At 36.2% G+C, this 22,151-nt stretch overlaps 1 protein-coding gene across 2 annotated transcripts in view; it reads right to left on the minus strand.

Moving 5' to 3' along the window:
• The window catches only part of ZMYM2 (zinc finger MYM-type containing 2), a 113,017-nt gene that overhangs the window by 78,191 nt on the left and 12,675 nt on the right, over nt 1–22,151 (minus strand). Inside the window, exons 2-3 of one of the 2 annotated variants that reach the window (XM_059144722.1) lie at nt 2,234–2,736; nt 1,879–1,972 (exon numbers count right to left, since the gene is read on the minus strand). In XM_059144722.1, coding sequence (XP_059000705.1) covers nt 1,879–1,972; nt 2,234–2,725 — 586 coding nt within the window. In that variant the 5' untranslated portion in view covers nt 2,726–2,736. Of the gene's footprint in view, nt 1–1,878; nt 2,737–22,151 lie in introns of both variants that reach the window. The other variant, XM_059144721.1, reaches the window with a different exon arrangement.

Below are 22,151 nucleotides of genomic sequence, written 5' to 3' on the forward strand. Positions count from 1 at the left end.
GAAAGAGTTTACAAAACTATACCTAAACTATGATCTCAGGTTAGAATTAAACATACTATTTCAATGGCGAGATTAATTATTTTCCTCTGTATACTCTAATGTTTTAAATATATTTATAATTACAATAAAGACAAAATGGCTATTTTGAAATTGATTTGAGCATTATCATTTCTCAAACTTTTATGAGAGCCAGAAGGTTACAATTAAAGAAAGTAATTATATACAGCTGATGGTATAAACTGGTAAGACCTTTCCGGAAGGCAGTAAAACAGTATTATTTCTACAACTTTAAAATGCTCATACAAACTCACACATATATCCTCCCCCAACCCAGATCTACCTACGAATATATATTTACACATAGATGGAAAGGGTCTTGGAAGGTTGGGAGAAATTTTCCAAATCAAATAATAACAAACCTATTTCTTTCAAAATCACTATAAACCAAACAGATTTTTTCTTCTACCAAAAATCTCTGGAAGGATGGGGCAGTGATATCCTTTTGCCTAGTTATTTCACTTCTAGGAATATCCTCTAAAGAAATGAGAAGTTTAAACAAAGATGTTCAACATAAACCTCTAATAGCAAAATATGAAAATATGGGAAACAGTATAAATACCAAATACAGGAATGGTATATCCATATCTACTGTGCAGCCCTTAAAACTTTTGTGTATAAATGTTAATAGTATGAGAAAATACAATGTAAAGTGGGAAACAAACAGGAAGCAGTATTATTCACAGTCGCATTTCAACAAAGCTAAAATAAATGGAAAAAGCCTGAAAGATAACCACTCAAAGCACTGATAGTGGTAATCTTCAGTTAATAATACTACAGGGGTGGGGGGTAGGGGGCACCTGGGTGGTTCAGTGGGTTAAAGCCTCTGCCTTCGGTTCAGGTCGTGATCCCAGGGAGCAGGGAGCCTGCTTCCTCCTCTCTCTCTCTCTCTCTGCCTGCCTCTCTGCCTACTTGTGATCTCTATCTGTCAAATAAAATAAATAAAATCTTTTAAGATAATAATAATAATAATACCGGGGATTTTTTCCCTCATTTTTTAATTACAGATTTTCCAAAAATTCTTCTATGTTAAACATTGCTCTCATAAACAAAAATATAACAAGAAAAAAGGAAAAATTACTAGCATTTTATACCATCCTACACTACCTAAGTGTAGTGTAATGATTGCGGAAAATCATTCTCCACAATTTCTAGGTCGGTAAGATTGCTAATGGGCCTAAAATGATGAGAAAGGGAGAGAGAAACAATGAAGGATATATAAGAGAGACTGACATACAAAAGTTTGGGGACAGAAGTGAAAGAGAAAGGGACATAAAGTCATCAAACCCAGAGTTCTTATAACTTCTTTTTAACGTTTTCACAGAGCAAAGCTACCTGAAGAAAAATTATACAAATAGTCAAGAAATTTACCAACCTTCAAATATTAAAAAAGTAATAAAATGCTAATAAAAAAGTAAAATTAGATAAGTGATCAAAACTGCTTTAAAAGTAAAAACAAATCTAAATGCACCTATGATAAAATACTATATTGTTCCTTAAGTGTGCTACTTATCTCTTTTCAATATTTATACATCACTAGTAAATACTAAAAAGTTTTAAGTTGCCAAACTGTTAGACTTCAGTAGTGAATGTAAGGAGTATTCATTCCAATCCCTTAAACATAGATTTCTGTGATGAACTTTCTAATGATCTGCAAAGAAATACATGGTTTTACATCTCCTATTAGCTAAAAATTTCCAACTGCTAAAAGTCAATGGAATTAACTTCTCTTACATGAATAAACTAACCAAGGTAGTATCAATTACTACCATGAAAAGAGAATCGGGCAATTTTACACAGGGTAGATCACTTAATGCTTACCAGGATTATGATGAGTTGCAGATTCTCCATTCTGAAATACGTCTCCTGCCACATTCATTCTACCAGGATTAAAAGGTCCTACTCCAGTCTTGGTCTGTGAAGTTAAAGATGGGGTGTATGTTTGTATATTAACACCAAAATTACTTGACTGCAGTCCGTTAGAGACATCTCCCAAGTTGGTATTCTGCAGTGATGTTACATGTGTAATCATTAAGTTCATATCTCGCCCGTCAGTATTTTCTAATTGGCCATCATTCACAGAGCTTACACCTGTTTCTAAGGTTGTAACATTAGCAATCTGAATTTCAGAGTCTGGTTCTGTGGTGATACCACTATTACCCATTCCTGCATTTACCTTACTTCTTGAAAAACTGGAAGTGGGGAAATCCACATCATTGGTTCTGTTTTTAGTCTCAGGAGGTCTCCGTTCAATAAAATTAGAGGAATTTTTTTCTTGCCCTTGATTTGTTTCCATGTCCTCTTCATCATCAATGACAATTGTCTCACTTACACTGCCCTTCTGAGAAGCCAACTCTTTTGAGGAAGGAAGAATTTTGGAATCATTTCCTTGTAGTTCTTCATTTTTTGATGATGAAAATGTTACGGTTCTTTGATCAGTTACCACTGGTGCAGAAGGTGGGGGAGGTTGTACAGGTTCAATAAAAACAACATCATCATCATCTTCCACTGACGAGTTCTGAAACTTATTAGATCTAGCAACTAAAGGATTAGGTGGGCCACTAAATGAATTTCCTACATTGGTGAGACTAGTTGCCATGGCCGTACTCCCTAATAAAACAGGAGTCTGATCAGTCAATTCTAATCCTCCCACTGAACCTGTGTCCATGCCAAAAAAACCTGAAAAGGAGATGGAAAAAAGAAAACAAATGTCAATATAATCCTTTGCTCTTCTAACTGAAATGATTTTTTAAAGTACTTTTTTTTTTAATTCTAAATGGTAATAATTCTTATCTAATAAAGGAAAAATCTGGTATCCAATCTATGATCTCATTCACTAATCATTTTATATACTTTACACATGAACCTCCTGAATATAAAAAGAATGTAATTAACCAATTTTCAGTAATGATATGCAGTATATTTCTACCTCCACCACCTCCTTTCTACCACACTATTTAAGCTATAAACCTTAATACTGAAAACACAGATAAATCCTTCGAAATGTGTTTGAACAGGAAAATAACCAAAATCCGACAATAAAAATCCCTTCTCTAACTTTTATCCCATTTATCCACTGTATTAAATAAAATCATACAATCTAATCCCTAATTTCCCCTACCTCATCTTTTTTTTAACTCCTTTTTCTCATGTTCCCTGGCTCCCTTGTAACTATATAATTAAATCCTTCTGAGAATCCGAAATCTTTCTCAACCCTGTCCAGAAAGCTTATACCTTTATTTGTTAGGAACTATGCTGTGTGCTTTATAGCCACATATCAAGCTCAATAATGGCTCCCATAGATATCAGATCCTAATCCCTAGAATCTGTAAAGGTTACTTTATATGGGAAAAAGGTCGTTGCAGATATGATTAAGACTGAGGATTTAAAAATAGATTAGCTGGGTAGACCCTAAACGCACAAGTTTGCAAAGGGAGGTGGAAGGAGATTACAGGTATAAGAGAAGGCAGTGTAACCACAGAGACAGATTGGAGATCAGAGACTGAAGTAACGCAGCCAAGAAATATTGGCAGTCATCAGAATGTAGAAGAGTCAAGGAATGGATTCTCTCCTAGAGCCTCCAGAGGAAGGATGGCCCTACTGACACCTTGATTTGAGCCCTGTTATCACTGACTTTCAACTTCAGATCTCCAGATTCATAAGAAAAAAGTTTGTTGTTTTAAGCCACCAAACTTACGGTTATTTGTTAAAATGGCCATAGGAAATTTATACATTCCACTTCTTAGTTACATTTTCAAAACAACCCTTGATATAGTTATAATTTTTGTCCCATTTTAATGAGTAAGAAATAACAGCTTAGAGATGCTAACTAACCTGCCCAAGTCACATACTATTCATGCCCAGGTCTTTCTAACTCAATAGTCCAAACTCTTCATTACTCTACTATAATTCAACCAATATTTTCTGAGCACCTAATATATATGCAGGACTATGCTAAAGCCAAAGAGACAGCAGAGAGTTAACAGTGAAGAGCCTGAAAAGAAATTAAGTTCTTAAGCAGATGGATAGGATGAGGTCATGGACACTGGTGGTAGAAGAACTAATCCTGAACACGAGTCAGAGAATTTCAGAGGGGAAAAAAACAGGGAAGAAAAAGAAAAAGGAAAAATAAAAAAACAGAAGGGGACAAAATGAAGGGTGGGTATAGACTGATTGTAGGTTACTCTGTAGATGGAGTGGGTTGGAATTTGACATGGGAATTTGAAGTGGTTGATACATGGCAGCCTAATTTTCAGAGTTAAGTCATCTGAAAAGGTGAGGGACACAGTGGTTGTACAAGTCTTAAAGACTGGTTTAAGAGGTCCCAAGGCCAACTCTTAAATCTTTTTGTAATCCTCTTTCTCTAAGAAAGCCACTTAGCCCAGTTTTAAAAAATAAAACAAAAACAAAGAAGGCTGATTTAAGAACATTTACTACTTCATATATATTGCTATTTGCTTATTTTGCTATAAGGAGTGTCTGGGACAATAAAGATGATACTAATATACATAATATACATAAATACCACTTTGGCAGGTGACAGAGAAATTGTTCATTGTATATTTTGCTGTATTTTAACTTCAGAACATAATTTGTCACTTGTTTTTAAAACAAAAATTTGTTTATTTTATTTTTAATTAGAGTTTTTATAAAAACAAAGTGGTAACAGAGTGATCAGAGAAGACCTTTTTGAGCAGGTGACATTTACAATGAAATTTGGAACAACGATGAAGATCCAATTGTGGGAAAATGTAGAAAAGGCATTCCAGGGCGCCTGGATGGCTCAGTGGGTTAAGCTGCTGCCTTCGGCTCAGGTCATGATCTCAGGGTCCTGGGATCGAGTCCCACATCGGGCTCTCTGCTCGGCGGGGAGCCTGCTTCCTTCCTTTCCTCTCTCTCTCTCTGCCTGCCTCTCTGTCTACTTGTGATCTCTCTCTGTCAAATAAATAAATAAAAATCTTAAAAAAAAAAAAAAAAGAAAAGAAAAGGCATTCCAGATCCTGCAAAAGCCTGAGGAAATGAAGTTGGTAAATTCAAGCAACAGAATAAAGATCAATGTTGCTAAACAAGTTGGTAGGGAAGAATTATATAGGAGATATAGAAACATGCACAGAACAACCCACCAAGGCCAACAAGTTAATTCATTAACTGCAATCAATAAAGATTTACAAAGCACCTAACCCAGTATGTACAAGACACTGATAAGGACACACCTGAGAGAGAAATTTAAAAAAAAAAAAAATCAATCAACAAAACAAGTAAACATCCCTGAAAAATTAGCAATCATGAATTCTAAATGCCAACTCTGGATTTTACTGTAAAAGGAAATATTGTAGAGTCCTCACTAAAAGGTTAACATGGCTTATATTTTTAATATATTGTTTGGGCTGCTATTTGGGAAACAGATTATAAGGCAGGACTAAAAGCAAAGAATACCTGAAACAAAGGTGATGACAGGAGATGGAAAAAAATGAACAGGTTAGGGATTTTTCAAAAGTAGATCTTACTAACATGAAAAGGTTAGTAAGATTACTCTTGACTAGAAAAAAAAGTCACAGAACACAGAATTATTATTACTACAACGTTACACATTCTCCAAAAACCTATATACACGCATACGCACACTACGTTTTTCCTGAAGTACATATACTTTTATGTAAAATCATTTAAAAAAAAAAAAAAAAAACCTCTGAAAGGATCAGATTATACTGATACACATAGATTATGAGGAGGAACAGGGAGTCTGAGTAGGAGAGGTGATCAACAAGCTGCACTTTAGGTTCAACATTAATCTAAAAAGGATTTCAGGGAGCTAAGAACCTGAAAGAATAATGGGAAAAACAGAAGTCAACAACAGAAGACAATATAAAATTGATAAAGCATTAGTTAAAGAGCGCCAGATGATCACTCTCCAGAAACAAGAAGGATAGAGAATAAGCACTTTTCAGACATTAAAAAGGGGTATAACAACTATATTATGAAAACACCAGATAGACTGTAACTAATCTGCTCTTCTCACTGAATGTCTAGAACCTAAAATAGGACCTAGGCACAGAATATATATACTCAGTTCCCCCTTGTGGAAGGGCCAGAAGGCAAAAATCCGTATGTTCATTTTGACTACCAGAGTTACTTTTTTTTTTTTTTTACCAAAGTTATTTTTAAGTAACATAATTATATAATTACAATCTAGTCCTTTATTTTATATATATAATCTAGTCCTTTATTTTATATATACAATCTAGTCCTTTATTTTATATATACTATTCTCTGACTTTTAGTTTCCAGAGAGCACCAAATCCTATTCAACCAACATAGTAATGAAAATGAAATATTTTCAATAACAAATAGTATTTTATAGGAAAAACCTTATTGTATTTTCACTTAACTGTGATAAAACCTCACTGAATTAACTAAAACAGATGTTGACTTTTCTATAATATAATCATAGCTCAGACACAGTAAAACCGCTCAATTCTAAAACCAGTCTCCAAATCATTACTCTAAGAGCAAGAACTGTGTCTCTGTCAGTATGAAAGACATGTTAATACCGGGAAATGGCAGAAGATACATTTATATGTACTTTAAAGAAACTAGATTAATTCTATTTAAAAGTTTAAGGGGTGAGGACTTTGATTTAATCAAAGATTTACAAATTACCATTCCATACTCTAAAGTATACACACCAGGGGCACCTGGGTGGCTCAGCTGGTTAAGCACCCAGCTCTTGATTTCCACTAAGTTCAGGATCTCGCTGCTGTAGGATGGAGCTCCCAGTTGGGTTCTGTACTTAGTGGAGAAGTCTGCATCTCTCCTTCTTTCTCTCCCCCTCTGCCCCTCTACATACTTGTGTGTGCTCTCTTTCTCTAAAATAAATAAATCTTTAAAAATAATAATAATAAAATATATACAACATTACTCTAAAACAGCTCCTCATGAAGACTTCTTCATGGTAAAACAGTAAATATGCTAGTGGAAACACTCATATAAAGCCTTCACATAATTTAAAGTAAACATAAAAAAAAAAGTTTAACATTACCACTACAGAAAGTATCAAAAGTTAAATTATGCTGAGTAACAGTGATTCAAAATTTTATAACTCAAATAATGTTTTAAAAAATAAAAAGAGTATCCAACCAGTAATAATTAACATTTGTCTGATGCTTGTTTTAAGTTGAATAGTCATGCGAGTTAAACACGAAAGCAGGGGCATCTGGGTGGCTCAGTGAGTTAGGCCTTCGGCTCAGGTCATGGTCTTGGGGGTCCTGGGATCAAGTCCCGCATCTGGCTCTCTGCTCAGCGGGAGGCCTGCTTCCCTCTCTCTCTCTCTCTGCCTGCCTCTCAGTCTACTTGTGATCTCTCTCTGTTAAATAAATAAACAAAATCTTTTTTAAAAAAATAATAAATAAATAACACGAAAGCAAATCCATGAAGGAAATCACTTTTGTGTTTTTCTACACCCATTTAAAAACAAGGGGCACGTGGCTGGCTCAGTCGATTCAGCATGTGACTCTTCATCTCAAGGTAGTGAGTTCGAGCCCAACATTAGCCCTAGAGTTTATTTTAAAAATCATCATCATCATCATCATCATCATCATCATCACCATCATCTTCAAAGCTAAGCTGTCCACGACCACAGCCAATAAGTTGGATATCAGGATTTGAATATTCATACTGATATGGAATACATCATTAAGTACTGAACAATAAAATAATACAGCACGGCTCGTTTAGTAAAAAATTCAATACCGGTGCCTGGGCAGCTCAGTCATCAAGCATCTGCCTTCGGCTCAGGTCACGATCCCAGGGTCCTGGGATCGAGCCCTGCATCACTTCTCCCTCTCCCACTCCCTCCACTGTGTTCCCTCTCTGTCAAATAAATCTTAAAAAAAAAAAAAAAAAATCAACAAAACAATAACCAAATCAATACTCAAACTACACAAGTATCAAAGAAATGAAGTTGAAGTATCCTTATCAACATAACAATTTTCAGAGGAATAAGGAAGGCAAATACACAGATATTATGAAATGCACAGGCTTCTAATGCATGAGTTCTCTGGATCCTTTCTATGGTTTTACTACATCTAAAATAGAAGACAACAATTTCTAAGACAGAAAAGGTGGAACTGACTTCATAATACCCTCTGGTGGCAGACTGCTAGGTATCAATCAGAAGAAAACAGTCAAGCTCAAAATAGGACTTTACCAGTTAGCTCTCTGCAGTAATCAACTTCTCAAAACAGAGTAACTACTCAACTATAACTATTTTCAAATCCTATAGTATTTGGCCACTTCTAAATGTCATTGAGAATATGTTTCGATCAACACTCAATTTACTCCACTTATGTGATTACAAGTTGACCTAATTAAATGTGACTAAAAGTTGACCACTTCTACATTATATTAAAATCTATTCCATTTAGGCACTTTTCTGTATCAAGTCCATTCTAACTAGCTATTTCACACTGAGCAAATTCCTTTACTTCTCTGACCTTCAATTTTCTCTCGAGTAAATGGTATAAAAATAGTTCCTAGGATTTTTCTTAGAATTCAAAAGATAATCAGATGGGAAAATCAATTAGCACACTGTTCACTCCTAAACAATTACAAGGCAATTTTTGCCTATACACAAGATTTCAGTAAGTTTCTAATACTGATATTCCATTGATACTCCATCAATGTCACAGACTGAATGTTTGTGTCCCCCAACCCACCCAATTTATAAGTTGAGATGGTATTAGGAGGGAAAGCCTTTGAGAGGTGATTAGGTCACAAAGGTAGAGACTTCATAAATGGGATTAGTGACCTTTCTATTAAAAAAATACCCCAGAGGGTGCCTGGGTGGCTCAATTGGTTAAGACATTGCCATTGGCTCAGGTCATGATCCTAGAGTCTCAGGATAGAGTCCTGCCTATGGGGTCCCTGCTCTGCAGGGAGTTTGCTTCTTCTTCTTACTCCCCACCCCACCCCCACATGCTCTCTCTCTCAAATTAATAAATAAAATCTTAAAAAAAAAAAAAAAAACACACCCCAGAGGGCTCCCTTCCCTCTTCCACCTATGAGGACACAGTGAGAAGATAGTGATCCATCTAGGAACCCAGGAAGCTATCCCAGACCAGACAGCAAATCTGCCAGAGCCTTGATCTTAAGACTTCCCAGGCTTTAGAACCATGAGAAATAAATGTTTGCTGTCTTTGGTCATTCAGTATAGCAGCCCAAATGAACTAAGAAGTTCAATATAAATCATGAATGCTTTACAGTTTTATTTGTTCTTTACTTTGATCCAAAAAGAACCAATTAATAATACTTAATGTTCTCATGGAAAAAAAAAAAAAAGAAAATGTGGTAGTTAAAATATAAATGTTAACATTCCTAGTAATAAAGTTATGAGCACTTGCTGAAAAAAGCTTATAAATATTCAGAGAAAATCACAAAGAAAGCATTTCAGGGACACCTGGGTGGCTCAGTCAGTTAAGCATCTGCCTTCATTCAGCTCAGATCATGATCCATGGTCCTGGGATCGAGTCCCATATGGAGTCTTGCTCAACAGGGAAACTGCTTTTTCCTTCTGCCTGTTCTGCTGCCACTCCCCCTGCTTATACTCTCTCTGTGACAAATGAACGTTTAAAAAAAAAAAAAAAGTAAAGAAAGCAAGCAAGCATTTCAAAGTGATTCAAGAAAAATTATCATTTTCTCACTGGTAAGTCTATCTAAGAGCTTTCTAGGTACCATTAAGTTTTAAAAAGAAAGCTAAGGTGAATTCTTCTCTATAGTAACACTTAGTTAATATGTGATCATGTGTACTTTGAAAAGTTCCGAGTCAAATTGGCAAATTTTAAATTTTAAGAATAAAAATTCTTGGGATGCCTAGTTGGCTTAGTCAAGTTTCTGCCTTCAGCTCAGAAAGCAAGCAAGCATTTCAAAGTGATTCAAGAAAAATTATCATTTTCTCACTGGTAAGTCTATCTAAGAGCTTTCTAGGTACCATTAAGTTTTAAAAAGAAAGCTAAGGTGAATTCTTCTCTATAGTAACACTTAGTTAATATGTGATCATGTGTACTTTGAAAAGTTCCGAGTCAAATTGGCAAATTTTAAATTTTAAGAATAAAAATTCTTGGGATGCCTAGTTGGCTCAGTCAAGTTTCTGCCTTCAGCTCAGGTCATGATCCAGAGGTCCTTGGATCAAACCCCACCCAGCAGGGAGCCTGCTTCTCCCTCTTCTGCTGCTCTCCCTGCTTGTGCTCTCTGGCTCTGCCAAATAAATGAAATCTTAAAAAAAAAAAAAAAAAAAAAGAGGGAATAAAAATTCTTAATGAAATAGGAATAAGGGCACCTGGGTGGCTTAGTCCATGAAAAGCCAACTCAATTATGGCTCAGGTTTCATGATATTGAGTGTCATGTCAGGCTCCATGCACAGCATAGAGTCTGCTTCAGATTAAACCCCTCCCCGCCCCCAACCCGCATGACATACACCTGCACACACATGTTCTCTAATAAATAAATCTTCAAAAAAAAAAAAAATAGGAATAGATGTATTTATAAATACATATATAAAATACCAACCAAGGGATGTCACCAAATTTAATGTGAAATATTAAAAGCATTATTATTAGAGTTAAAATAAGATAAAGATATTCTTTATTATTACCACATAGCACTGTTCCATAAGTATCAGCCAATACAATTTTAAGATAAAGGAGATATAGAAATCTGAGAAGAGAGGTGCCTACATTACACAGTTGGTTAAATGTCAAACTCTTGATTTAGGCTCAGCCTCAGGTCTGGGTCTCAGGGTGATGAGACAGAGCCCCACACTGGTCTCCATGCTTAGTGGGGAGTTTGCCTGAGATTCTCTCTCCCCCTCTCCCTGATCCTCCCACTCGTGCACTCTCAAATAAATAAATAAATCTGAAAAAAAATTTCTGAAGGAAAAATTATAACTATATGCAAATTAGGTTAATTTTTACCTCAAAGACCAAAAATATTTACATGAAAAATTACTGCAGTGAGATAACTTAATCACTAGATACAAAGATAATATGTAGAATATTAAATTAATTGTATGGGGAGTGTCTGGGTGACTCACTTGGTTGATTGAGCTTCCAACTCTTGATTTTAACTCAGGTTGTGATCTCAGGGTCATGAGATCAAGCCCAGGGTCAGGCTCCACTCCCAGTGAGGAGTCTCTTTCTTTCCCTCTGCCCCAACCCCTGCTCACACGCTCACTTTCTCTTTCCCCCTCTCTCTAAAATAAATAAATAAATCAATAAATAAATCTCTAAAAAAATTTAACTGGATGGTCCATTGGAGACAGATACAAAACTCTGCTTCCATCCAAAAACCAACTAAATACAGAGATTAAAAAAAAAAAAAAAAAAAAAAGGCAAACCTACAAAGACAAGAACAATACAGGAGAATTCAACAGCATCAGAAATATTAGAAAGAAAAAAAAAGAGCATGGATTCATTGCAACTCACTTATAAGACCTCAAAAAAGTAAAACTTGAAATACCTAGTAAAGAAAGTTTTGAAATGACTGGATTACAACTGAGGTTAAAACTTGTAGTCAACACTCACTTGTCAAAAGCAAAAAGTACCCAAATCAGCACAACATTTCAGAAGAACAAGGCAACTGGTCCTATGAAGAAGATAGCAGAGTTGGAAGTTCTAGATATGGATCCCTCCAAACAAGTTAACCATTGTGCTGGACGGACTCACTGGAACTTTAGATCCCTGGAACCCTAACGAACTCTACTAACAACCAGAGGAGTGCTTCATGAAGAAGTTACTAAACATTCATAAGTGAGCAGAATACATGAACTAGCAATCATTCCCCATTCCTCACTCCCAACTTAGCTATGGGGATAGCATCCTACATTCCTGGAAAGTCTGGATGGTCAGAGGATTTGCAGTGAGGAACATCTAAGAACTTTGGAATTGTATTTAGGGTGGTCTGAAGCAGATGCTTCTCTTGGTTTCAGCCTCTGGGCAGTTAACAGCTTTCCCAGCAGCATCTATCAGATTTAATGAGACACAAGTCTTTATTTTGGGTGGTTTTTTTTTTTTTTTCCACCCAAACACTTAAGAAAATTTTTGTCAGGTGACTAGCTCACCATAGGAATAACGAAACAGATCTTCAAAACACACAAAGAAACAGGAAAGTAGGTCCTAATCGCAGAAATAGAAGAATTTTCCAGAAGCCATTCCTGGGAAATCCCAAATTTTGAAATAATTAGTCAAGACATTAAATCAACTATCTTAAATATGCTCAGTGAGCTAAAAGAAAGCACTGACAGAACTAAAGAAAATCAGAAAACAAGGCATAATCAAAATGAAAATACCAACACACACAAATTATAAGAAAGTAAACAAAAATTCTGGAGATGAAAAATACAATGACAAAAAAAATTCACTAGAGAGGATCAACACCAGATTTGGACAGGTAGAAGAATCAATAATCTGGTAGCCAGAGTAATTGAAAATACCCAACATGAGGAACAGGGGGGGAAAAAAGGCAAGAAAAATGAAGACAGTCAAAAGGATCTATAAAACATAACCAAACATACCAACATATATGTATCATAAAGAGAACAAAAAGGACAGGAATAATGATGTAAGAAATAATGACTGAAAACTTCCTAAATACAATACACATCCAACAAGCTTAACAAACTCCAAGTCAGATAAACTCAAAGATATCCACAAGACACTTAATGGCTAACAAAGATTGAGAATTTTAAGAGAAGTCATCATGTATGATAAATGCTCAAAATAACATTTAGATTACCAGCTTATTTCTCATTAGAAACCATGGAAGCCAGAAACTAGTGAGATGACAATTAAAGTGATCAATAACAAAAAATGTCAACTAAGAATTCTATGTCCAGCAAAAAATTCCTCAAAAATTTAAGGAGAAACTGGGGCACCTGGGTGGCTCAGTGGGTTAAAGCCTCTACCTTTGGCTCAGGTCATGATCTCAGGGTCCTGGGATCGAGCCCCGCATCGGGCTCTCTCCTCAGCGGGGAGCCTGCTTCCTCCTCTCTCTCTCTCTCTCTCTCTCTGCCTACTTGTGATCTCCGTCAAATAAATAAATCAAATCTTTAAAAAAAAAATTGAGAAACTAAGACATTTCTAGAGCAACAAAAGTAGAGGGAGTTCATACCTGCATGAAATGCTATCCTTCAGACAATAGAAAAACACATTACAGAGTAAATCAAACCCATAAAAAATGAAAAACATAAGTAAAATTACCTATATAAATCAATAGAAAGCCAGTATTACTGTACTTTTAGTTTATAATTACTTTTTTCTCTATGATTTACAAGACAGATAAAACAACAATTACCAGTATATGTTAATAAATACACATATAAAGATATAATCTGAGAAAAATAAGGGGGAGAACAGAAATATCTAACAGTTGAGTGCATAGTGCTGAAACTAAGTTGGTATTATTTCCAGTAAGTTGTAAATTTAAAATGATTCTAGGGGTGCCTGGGTGGCTCAGTGGGTTAAAGCCTCTGCCTCCGGCTCAGGTCATGATCTCAGGGTCCTGGGATCAAGCCCCGAATCAAGCTCTCCGCTCAGCGGGGAGCCTTCTTCCCTCCCCTTCTCTCTCTGCCTGCCTCTCTGCTTACTTGTGATCTCTCTCTCTCTGTCAAATAAATAAATAAAATCTTTAAAAAATAATAATAAAATAAAATGATTCTAATCATCAAGGTAACCCCTGAAAAAAAAAACATTTTAAATTACACAGTTAAGGGGATCAAAAGGGTACACTAGAATAAAGTTAATCAAATACAAAAGAAGACAATAAAGAAGAAATGGCCGGGGGGGAGGGGAGAACGGGACGTAAGACGTACAGAAAACAAACAGCAAAATGGCAGAGGTGAATCCTTCCTTATTCATAATTATTTTAAATGTAAATAGGTTAAAATTATATTATAAAACAAAGACTGGCAGATTAGATTAAAATAAAACAGGATCTATGCATATGCTGTGTGGAAGAGACTCATTTTAGACACCAAGACACAAAGAGACTGAAAGTAGATAAATAGAAAAGACACTCTGCGCAAACAGTAACCAGAGAACTCAATACAGTAGATACTCAGGATCAGTAAGATAGTCAGTAATAGTATCAGCAGATATTCAGAAAGCAGGATCTCAGACAAAATAAACATTAAGTCAAAAAAGGTTATGAGATAAAGGAAGCCACTATATACTGATAAAAGATACAACCTATCAGGAAGATATAAAAATAATATATATCTATCTAAAAAAGAGTGACCAAAATATATGAAGGAAAAACTGCCAAAATTTAAAATAATAGAAATAAAAACAGAAAATCAGAAAGTTAGAAATTAAACACAAACAATAAAATAAAATACAAATAAAACTACAATGAGCAAGGAAATTAAATCAGTCATCAAAAATCTCCCAACAAAGAAATGTCCAGGAACAGATGGCTTCACTGATAAATTCTACCAAACATTTGATGAAGAATTAACATTGATCCTTCTCAAAATGGTCCCCCTAAACTGAAGAGAACACTTCCAAATTCATTCTACAAGGCCAGCATCACTCTGATACCAAATCCAGACAAAGACATTACAAGAAAACTACAGGCCAACATTCCTTATGAATACAGACATAGAACTCAACAAAACAGTAGCAAATCAAAACCAGGAACATATTAAAAATAATATATATCATGACTATGTGGGACTTACCCAGAACGCAAGGTTAATTCAACTTAAGGAAATTTCTGCGACATGATAAAAGCCATTTATAGAAAAAACCATAGTTAGCATCCCACTCAATGGTAAAAGATGTAACGCTTTTCTTCTAAGATTAGAACAAATGGACAAATGCCTACTTTCATTATTTTAATTCAACATAGTATAGGAAGTTCTGGCCAGAGCAATTAGGCAAGAAATAAAAGGCATTCAAAGAGGAAAAGGAAAAAGAATAATTTCTGCAGCTGACATAATTTTTTTTGTTTTTTCCCTTTTTAAGGGGCAATGGTGGGTGAGAGGGAGAAGGAGAAAGAGAATCTTAAGAATCTACACTGGATGTGGAGCCCGACCTGGGGATCAATCTCACAACCCTGAGGTCATGACTTGAACCAAAATCAAGAGTCAGATGTCTAACCAACTGAGGCATCCAGGCAGCCTGACATGACCTTATAGTGGAAAACTTAAGCAAAGTTTCAGAACACAAAATCAACATGAAAAGTAAGTTGCAGGGGCTCCTGGGTGGTTCAGTGGGTTAAGCCGCTGCCTTCGGCTCAGGTCATGATCTCAGGGTCCTGGAATGGAGTCCCGCATCGGGCTCTCTGCTCAGCAGGGAGCCTGCTTCCTTCTCTCTCTCTCTCTCTGCCTGCCTCTCAGTGTACTTGTAATTTCTCTCTGTCAAATAAATAAATAAAATCTTCAAAAAAAAAAAAGAATAAAATACATAGAAATAAATTTCACAGAAGAGACTGAAAGACTTGTATTATGAAATCTACAAATCACTGCTGAATTAAAACTAAAGACACAAATAAGTAAGATGTCTCAAGTTCTTGGACTGGAAGATTAACATTAAGATGACAATACTGGGCGCCTGGTGGCTCAGTGGGCTAAGCCGCTGCCTTCAGCTCAGGTCATGATCTCAGGGTCCTAGGATCGAGTCCCACATCAGGCTCTTTGCTCAGCAGGGAGCCTGCTTCCTCCTCTCTCTCTCTGCCTGCCTCTCTGCCTACTTGTGATCTCTCGCTCTGTCAAATAAATAAATAAAATCTTTAAAAAAAAAAAAAAATGACAATACTGCGGGACGCCTGGGTGGCTCAGTGGGTTAAGCCTTCATCTCAGGGTCCTGGGATCCAGCCCCACATTGGCCTCTCTGCTTAGCAGGGAGCCTGCTTCCCCCTCTCTCTCTGCATGCCTCTCTGCCTACTTGTAATCTCTCTGTCAAATAAATAAATAAAATCTTTTTTTTTTAAATGACAATACTATATCTGAAGTAATCTACAGATTTAATGCAATCCCTATCTTTGATCCACATGGATCTCAAGGGATGAGAATCTTGAGAAAGAAAAACAAAACTAGAGGGGTCTCATACTACCAGATTTCAGAACTAACTATAAAGCTACAGTACATTAAAACAGCTTAGTGCTGACATAAAGACAAATATACAGACCAATGGCATAGAATAGAGAGCCCAGAAAGAAATCTCCAGATATTCCAGATAGTTGGTCTAATGATTTGACAAGGATGCCAAGACCATTCAATGATAAAGGATAGTTTAAAAAAAAAGGAAAAGAAAAATACACACACAAAAAATAAACAAAAAAGACAGACAGACTAGAACCCTTACCTTATACCACATATAAAAATTAACTCAAAATGAATCAAATACCTATATTTAAAGAATTAAAACTATAGAACTCTTTTTTTTAAGATTTTATTTATTACTTATTTGACAGAGATTACAAGCACACAGAGAGAAAGGCAGAGAGGAAGGGAAGCAGGCTCCCTGCTGAGCAGAGAGCTTTATGCGGGGCTCTATCCCAGGACCCTGTGATCATGACCTGAGCCGAAGGCAGAGGCTTTAACCCACTGAGCCACCCAGGTGCCCCAACTACAGACCTCTTAAAACAGAGGGAAAGCTTCATGACTTTGGATTTGTCAATGATTTCCTGGATATAAAACATTAAAAACACAAGCAATAAGAGAAAAACTAGACAAAATGGACGTCATCAAAATTAAAAACTTTTGTGCTGAAAGAAAAATACTGACATTCAAGATTACTCTACCCAGCAAAGTTTTCCATCAGGACTGAAGGAAATAAAGAATTTTCCAAACAGTGGCACCTGGGTGGCTCACTTGGTCAAGCATCTGCCTTTCGCTCAGGTCATGATCCCAGGGTCCCAGGACAAAGCAAGAATTTTCCAAATAAACAAAAGCTGATGGAGTTCATCATCACTAGCCTGACCTTAAGGAAACATAAGAGAGTTCTCAAGCAAAAACAAAAGGACACTAAATTATAACAGGAAAACATACAAAAATGTAAAATTCACTGGTGAAGCTGAAAAAAAATTTAGAATTTTTGTGCAAAAAACACCATCTAGAGAATAAAAACACAACTCACAGAATGGGAGAAAATATTTATATCCAGAAAGTATTAAGAATTCATACAACTCAACAAAAATAATTTTTTAAATGGGCAAAAGAATAAATGGAGACATTCCCCACCCCCAAAGAATATGTACAAACAACTGATACATGCATGAGAAGATGCTCAACAGCATTAGTTAGGGAAATGCAAATCAAAACCAAAAGATATCACCTCACATCCATAAGGATGGCTACTATCAAAATAAACCATATGATACTTCTAGGTACATACCTAAAATAAATGAAAGCAGTATCTCCAAGAGATATTTGCACATTTACATTCCTAGCGATATGATTCAAAAATAGCCAAGAACTGGCAACCAAAAGTCCATGGGCAGATGATTATCAATAAATAAAATGTGATAGAAACATACAATGGATTATTATTCAGCCTTAAAAAGAAAGGAAAACATATTACATGCTACAACGTGAATGAATCTTGAGGATGTTATACTAACTGAGAAAAGGTAAATAATGTATGATCACACTTACAAGAAGCATCTAAAGTCAATTCACACAAACACAAAGTAGGTGAGTGGTGACACCCACCACCTAAACAGAGTTTCAGTTTTTCAAGATGAAAAAGGTTGGGGAATTTGCTGCACTGCAATGTGAATATACTTAACACTACAGAGCTATATACTTAAAAATGGTTATGATAATAAATTTCAGCATGTGATTTTGTAATAAAAAAATTTTTTAAAAGGAAGAAAGCCACATGACAACCACTGCACTGCAATTAGGATGGATTTCTTTTTATAAAAAATAACATTTTTATTTTTATTTTATTTTATATTTTATTTTTATATTTATTTTATTTATTTGTATTTTTATAAAAAATAAGTTATTTAAAAAAAAATAACTGAGCCTGGGTGGCTCAGTTAAGTGTCTGCCTTCAGCTCAGGTCATGATCCCAGGACCTGGGATAGAGCTCTGCATCAGGCTCCCCAGCTGCTTATGCTCTCTCCGTCAAATAAGTAAAATCTAAAAAAATAAGAATAACAAGATGAATATATACAAAAACCAGAACACTCTGAAAGAAAAAATTTGAACACTTCTGCACCGCTGCCAGAGCCATGGAAATGGGGTACAGCCACTATGGAAAACAATTTGGGGGTTCCTCAAAAAGTTATATATAAAATGAACAAATGATCAGTCAATTCCACTTCCTGGCAGATATCTAAAAAAAAATGAACGCTGGGACGTTCATATGAATACCTATGAACCAATGTTCACACCAGCATTATTCACAATGGTCAAAAGGTACAAATAGCCCAAAAGTCTATCAACAAATCAATGAGACAAGCAAGACGTAAATACAAGAGATTATTCAGCCCTCAAGAAAAAAAAAGCCTGATGCGTGCTACAACATAGAAAACCTTAAAATCTTGAAAACATTATGTTAAGTAAACGAATTCAGACACAAAAGGACAAAATTTTTCTGGTTCTACTTATTTGAGGTACCTAGAATACGTAAACAAAAAGAGACTAAAGGTAGAACAGAAGTGACCAGGAGCTGGAGGAAAGGAGTACTGGGCACTATTGTTTAGTAAGTATAGGGATTCTGTTTGGATGATGAGAAAGTTCTAGAAATGGATAATGGCGATTTAAAAAAAAAAAACTGTGAATATACTTAATGCCAATGAACAATACACATAAAATTAGGAAAAAATGGGGATGCCTGGGTGGCTCAGTCAGTTGAGCGTCTGCCTTCAGCTCGGGTCGTGATCCCGGGGTCCTGGGATCAGGCCCTGAATTTCCTACTTGGTGGGAGCCTGCTTCTCCCTCTCCTCCCTGCTTGTACTCTCTCTCACTATCTCTGTCACTATCAGCCTCTCTCTCTCAAATAAATAAATAAAATCTTTTTAAAAATGGGAAAATATGGAAAATTTTACATTAGTGTATTTTACCAGATATTTATATGGGGGGGGGGGGGGGGAGACACAAATAAACACAATGATGAATTACCAAGAAAATATTTGCAACACACATCCGGGGGGGAAAAAAAAAAAAAATCAAGGCAGAGGTCCTATAGTCAGAACGGTAAACAAACCATCAAAGAATAAAGGCCAGGGGGACCTGAGCGGCTCTGTAGGTTAAGCCTCTGCTTTCACCTCAGGTCATGAACTCAGGGTCATGAACTCAGGGTCCTGGGATCCAGCCCCGCATGGCTCTCTGCTCAGCAGGGAGCCTGCTTCCTCCTCTTTCTCTCTGCCTGCCTCTCCTAGTTGTGATCTCTGTCTCTGTCAAATAAATAAATAAAATCTTTAAAAAATAAATAAATAAATAAAATAAAGGCCCCCCCCAAAAAAAGTTTACTAGAAAAGTACAAATGGCTCTTGGAATTATGAACTATGAAGAAATGTAAATTTAAATTCTAAAGGGACACCACTTTTTTCTTACACTGTCAAAGATCAAAAGGTTCCTCCAAAAAGTTAAAAATAGTATTACCCTACAATCCAGTAATCACACTAGGTATTTACCCAAATACAAAAATACTAATTCAAAAGCATATGTGCACCCCAATGTTTACATAGCAACATTATCTACAACAGCCAAATTTTCAAACAGCCCAAGTGTACATCAACTGATGAATGGATAAAGAAGATGTGCTAATATATATGTATGCACACCCACATGTGCACGCAGGTGTACATACACACATACATACATACACACACGCTGGAATATCAGTTATAAAAAGTAATGAAATCTTGCCATTTGCAATAACATGGATGAAGATAGAGTATATTATGCTAAGCAAAGTCAGTCAGAGAAAGACAAACACCACATGAGTTCACTCATGTGTGGAACTTAAGAAACAAAGCAAATGACCACAGGGAAAAAATAAAGAGAAGCAAACCAAGAAACAGGCTCTTAACTACAGAGAACAAATTGATGGTTACCAGAGGGGAGGGGTGTGGAGGGATGGGTTAAAAAGGTGATGTGAGGGACGCCTGGGTGGCTCAGTTGGTTAAGCAGCTGCCTTCGGCTCAGGTCATGATCCCAGAGTCCTGGGATCGAGTCCCACATCCGGCTCCTTGCTCCGCAGGGAGCCTGCTTCTCCCTCTGACTCTGCCTTCCACTCTGTCTGCCTGCCTCTCCATCTACTTGTGATTTCTCTCTGTCAAATAAATAAATAAAATCTTTAAAAAAAAAAAAAAAGGTGATGTGAATTAAGGAGTACACCTGTGATAAGCACCAGGTGTTGTATTGTTGTGTTGAGTCACTATATTGTACACCTGACACTAATATTACCCTGTATGTTAACCAACTAGAATTTAAATAAAAACATAAGAAAAAAAGGATTAATAATACAGAAAGAGTCTCATACTACAAAGCAGTGTGATCTGGTACAACTTCTATGAAGGGCAACTCAAAAAAGTATTTCTTTAACCAAGCAATTCCAGTTCTAGGATCCTTCCTATAGACATACTATCGATGTTTTGAAGAACAAAACATAAAGGATATTTATTGAAAAGTAAAACGATTGAAACACCCTAAATTTCTCTCAATACACCACTGATAAACTGAACGATGATTAAGACAACACAATGAAATACACTGCAGTCCTGGAAACAAGGCAGCTCTAAATGTACTTACATACTAATACATAACAACCTCTTGTAAAAATTAAGTACAAGCGAGGTACAGAACAATGGATAAACACAAACACCATACACACACAGAGAAGCACATACATACATACACACATGCATGTATAGGTTCTCTCTAGATAAATTTTTAAGAAAATGGGATGCCTGGGGGTGCCTGGGTGGCTCAGTGGGTTAAAGCCTCTGCCTTCCACTCAGGTCATGATATCAGGGTCCTGGGATCGAGCCCCAGGTCGGGCTCTCTGCTCAGCCGGGAGCTGCTTCCTCCTCTCTCTCTCTGCCTGCCTCTCTGCCTACTTGTGATCTCTCTCTCTCTCTCTCTCTCAGCCAAATAAATAAATAAATAAATCTTTTTTAAAGAAAAAAAGAAAGAAAGAAAAAGAAAATGGGATGCCTGGGTGGCTCATTCAGTTAAGCATCTGCCTGTGGCTCAAGTCATGATCCCAGAGTCCTGGGACGGAGCACCACATCAAACTCCCTGCTTCTCCCTCTCCTTGTCCCTGCCACACCCCAGGCCTGTGCTCCTTCTCCTTCTGTCAAGTAAATAAATAAAATCTTTAAAAAAATTTTTTCTAAGAAAATCACAACAGTGGTTTGCCTATATGGAAGAGCACTGTGTAGATGGGTCAGGGAGAGAGGAACATCTTCCTTCTCACTGTTTATCTTTTTTACCTTTTAAATTTGGTACCATAGCTATACACACTTGGAGCTGATTAGGATTTCACTGAATTAAGAGATTTGGAAACAAAAATATTAACATTTTGACATTACTGAATCCTTCCCATTCAGACATACACACACCTTTTCATTCTACTTTTATTATATCCTGTATTATTTTATAACTTCCCTCATAAAAGCCTTGCATATTCATTATAATTATTCCTATCTCTTGCAATAGAGAAAAGTATTTTTCCCATTACACTATAAAATGTTCATATAGCGAAGAAACACAGTAAGGTGTAAAAATACACAAAATGAAAAATATACTATATGAACTATATATACATATGTATCTGTAACAAATAAAGAATTGATATCCATACTATAGAAAGATCACAGACTGACAAAAATTGGGGGCACCTGAGTGGCTCAAGTCAGTTAAGCATTCAGCTCACGTCATGATCTCAGGGTTGTGAGATGGAACCTTGAGTCAGGCTCTGTGCTCAGTGAGGGAAATTGCTTGGGATTCTTTCCCTCTTCCTCTCCCACCCCCTCTGCCACCCCACCCCACATGAGCTCTCTAAAATAAATACATTCTTAAAAAATATAAATAAGGAGGCAAAAATGTAATTACTTGGTAATAATACGCAGTTCACATGAATTAT

This window comes from Mustela lutreola, chromosome 13 (assembly GCF_030435805.1).
Source record: "Mustela lutreola isolate mMusLut2 chromosome 13, mMusLut2.pri, whole genome shotgun sequence".
NCBI classification, from domain to species: Eukaryota; Metazoa; Chordata; class Mammalia; order Carnivora; family Mustelidae; genus Mustela; species Mustela lutreola.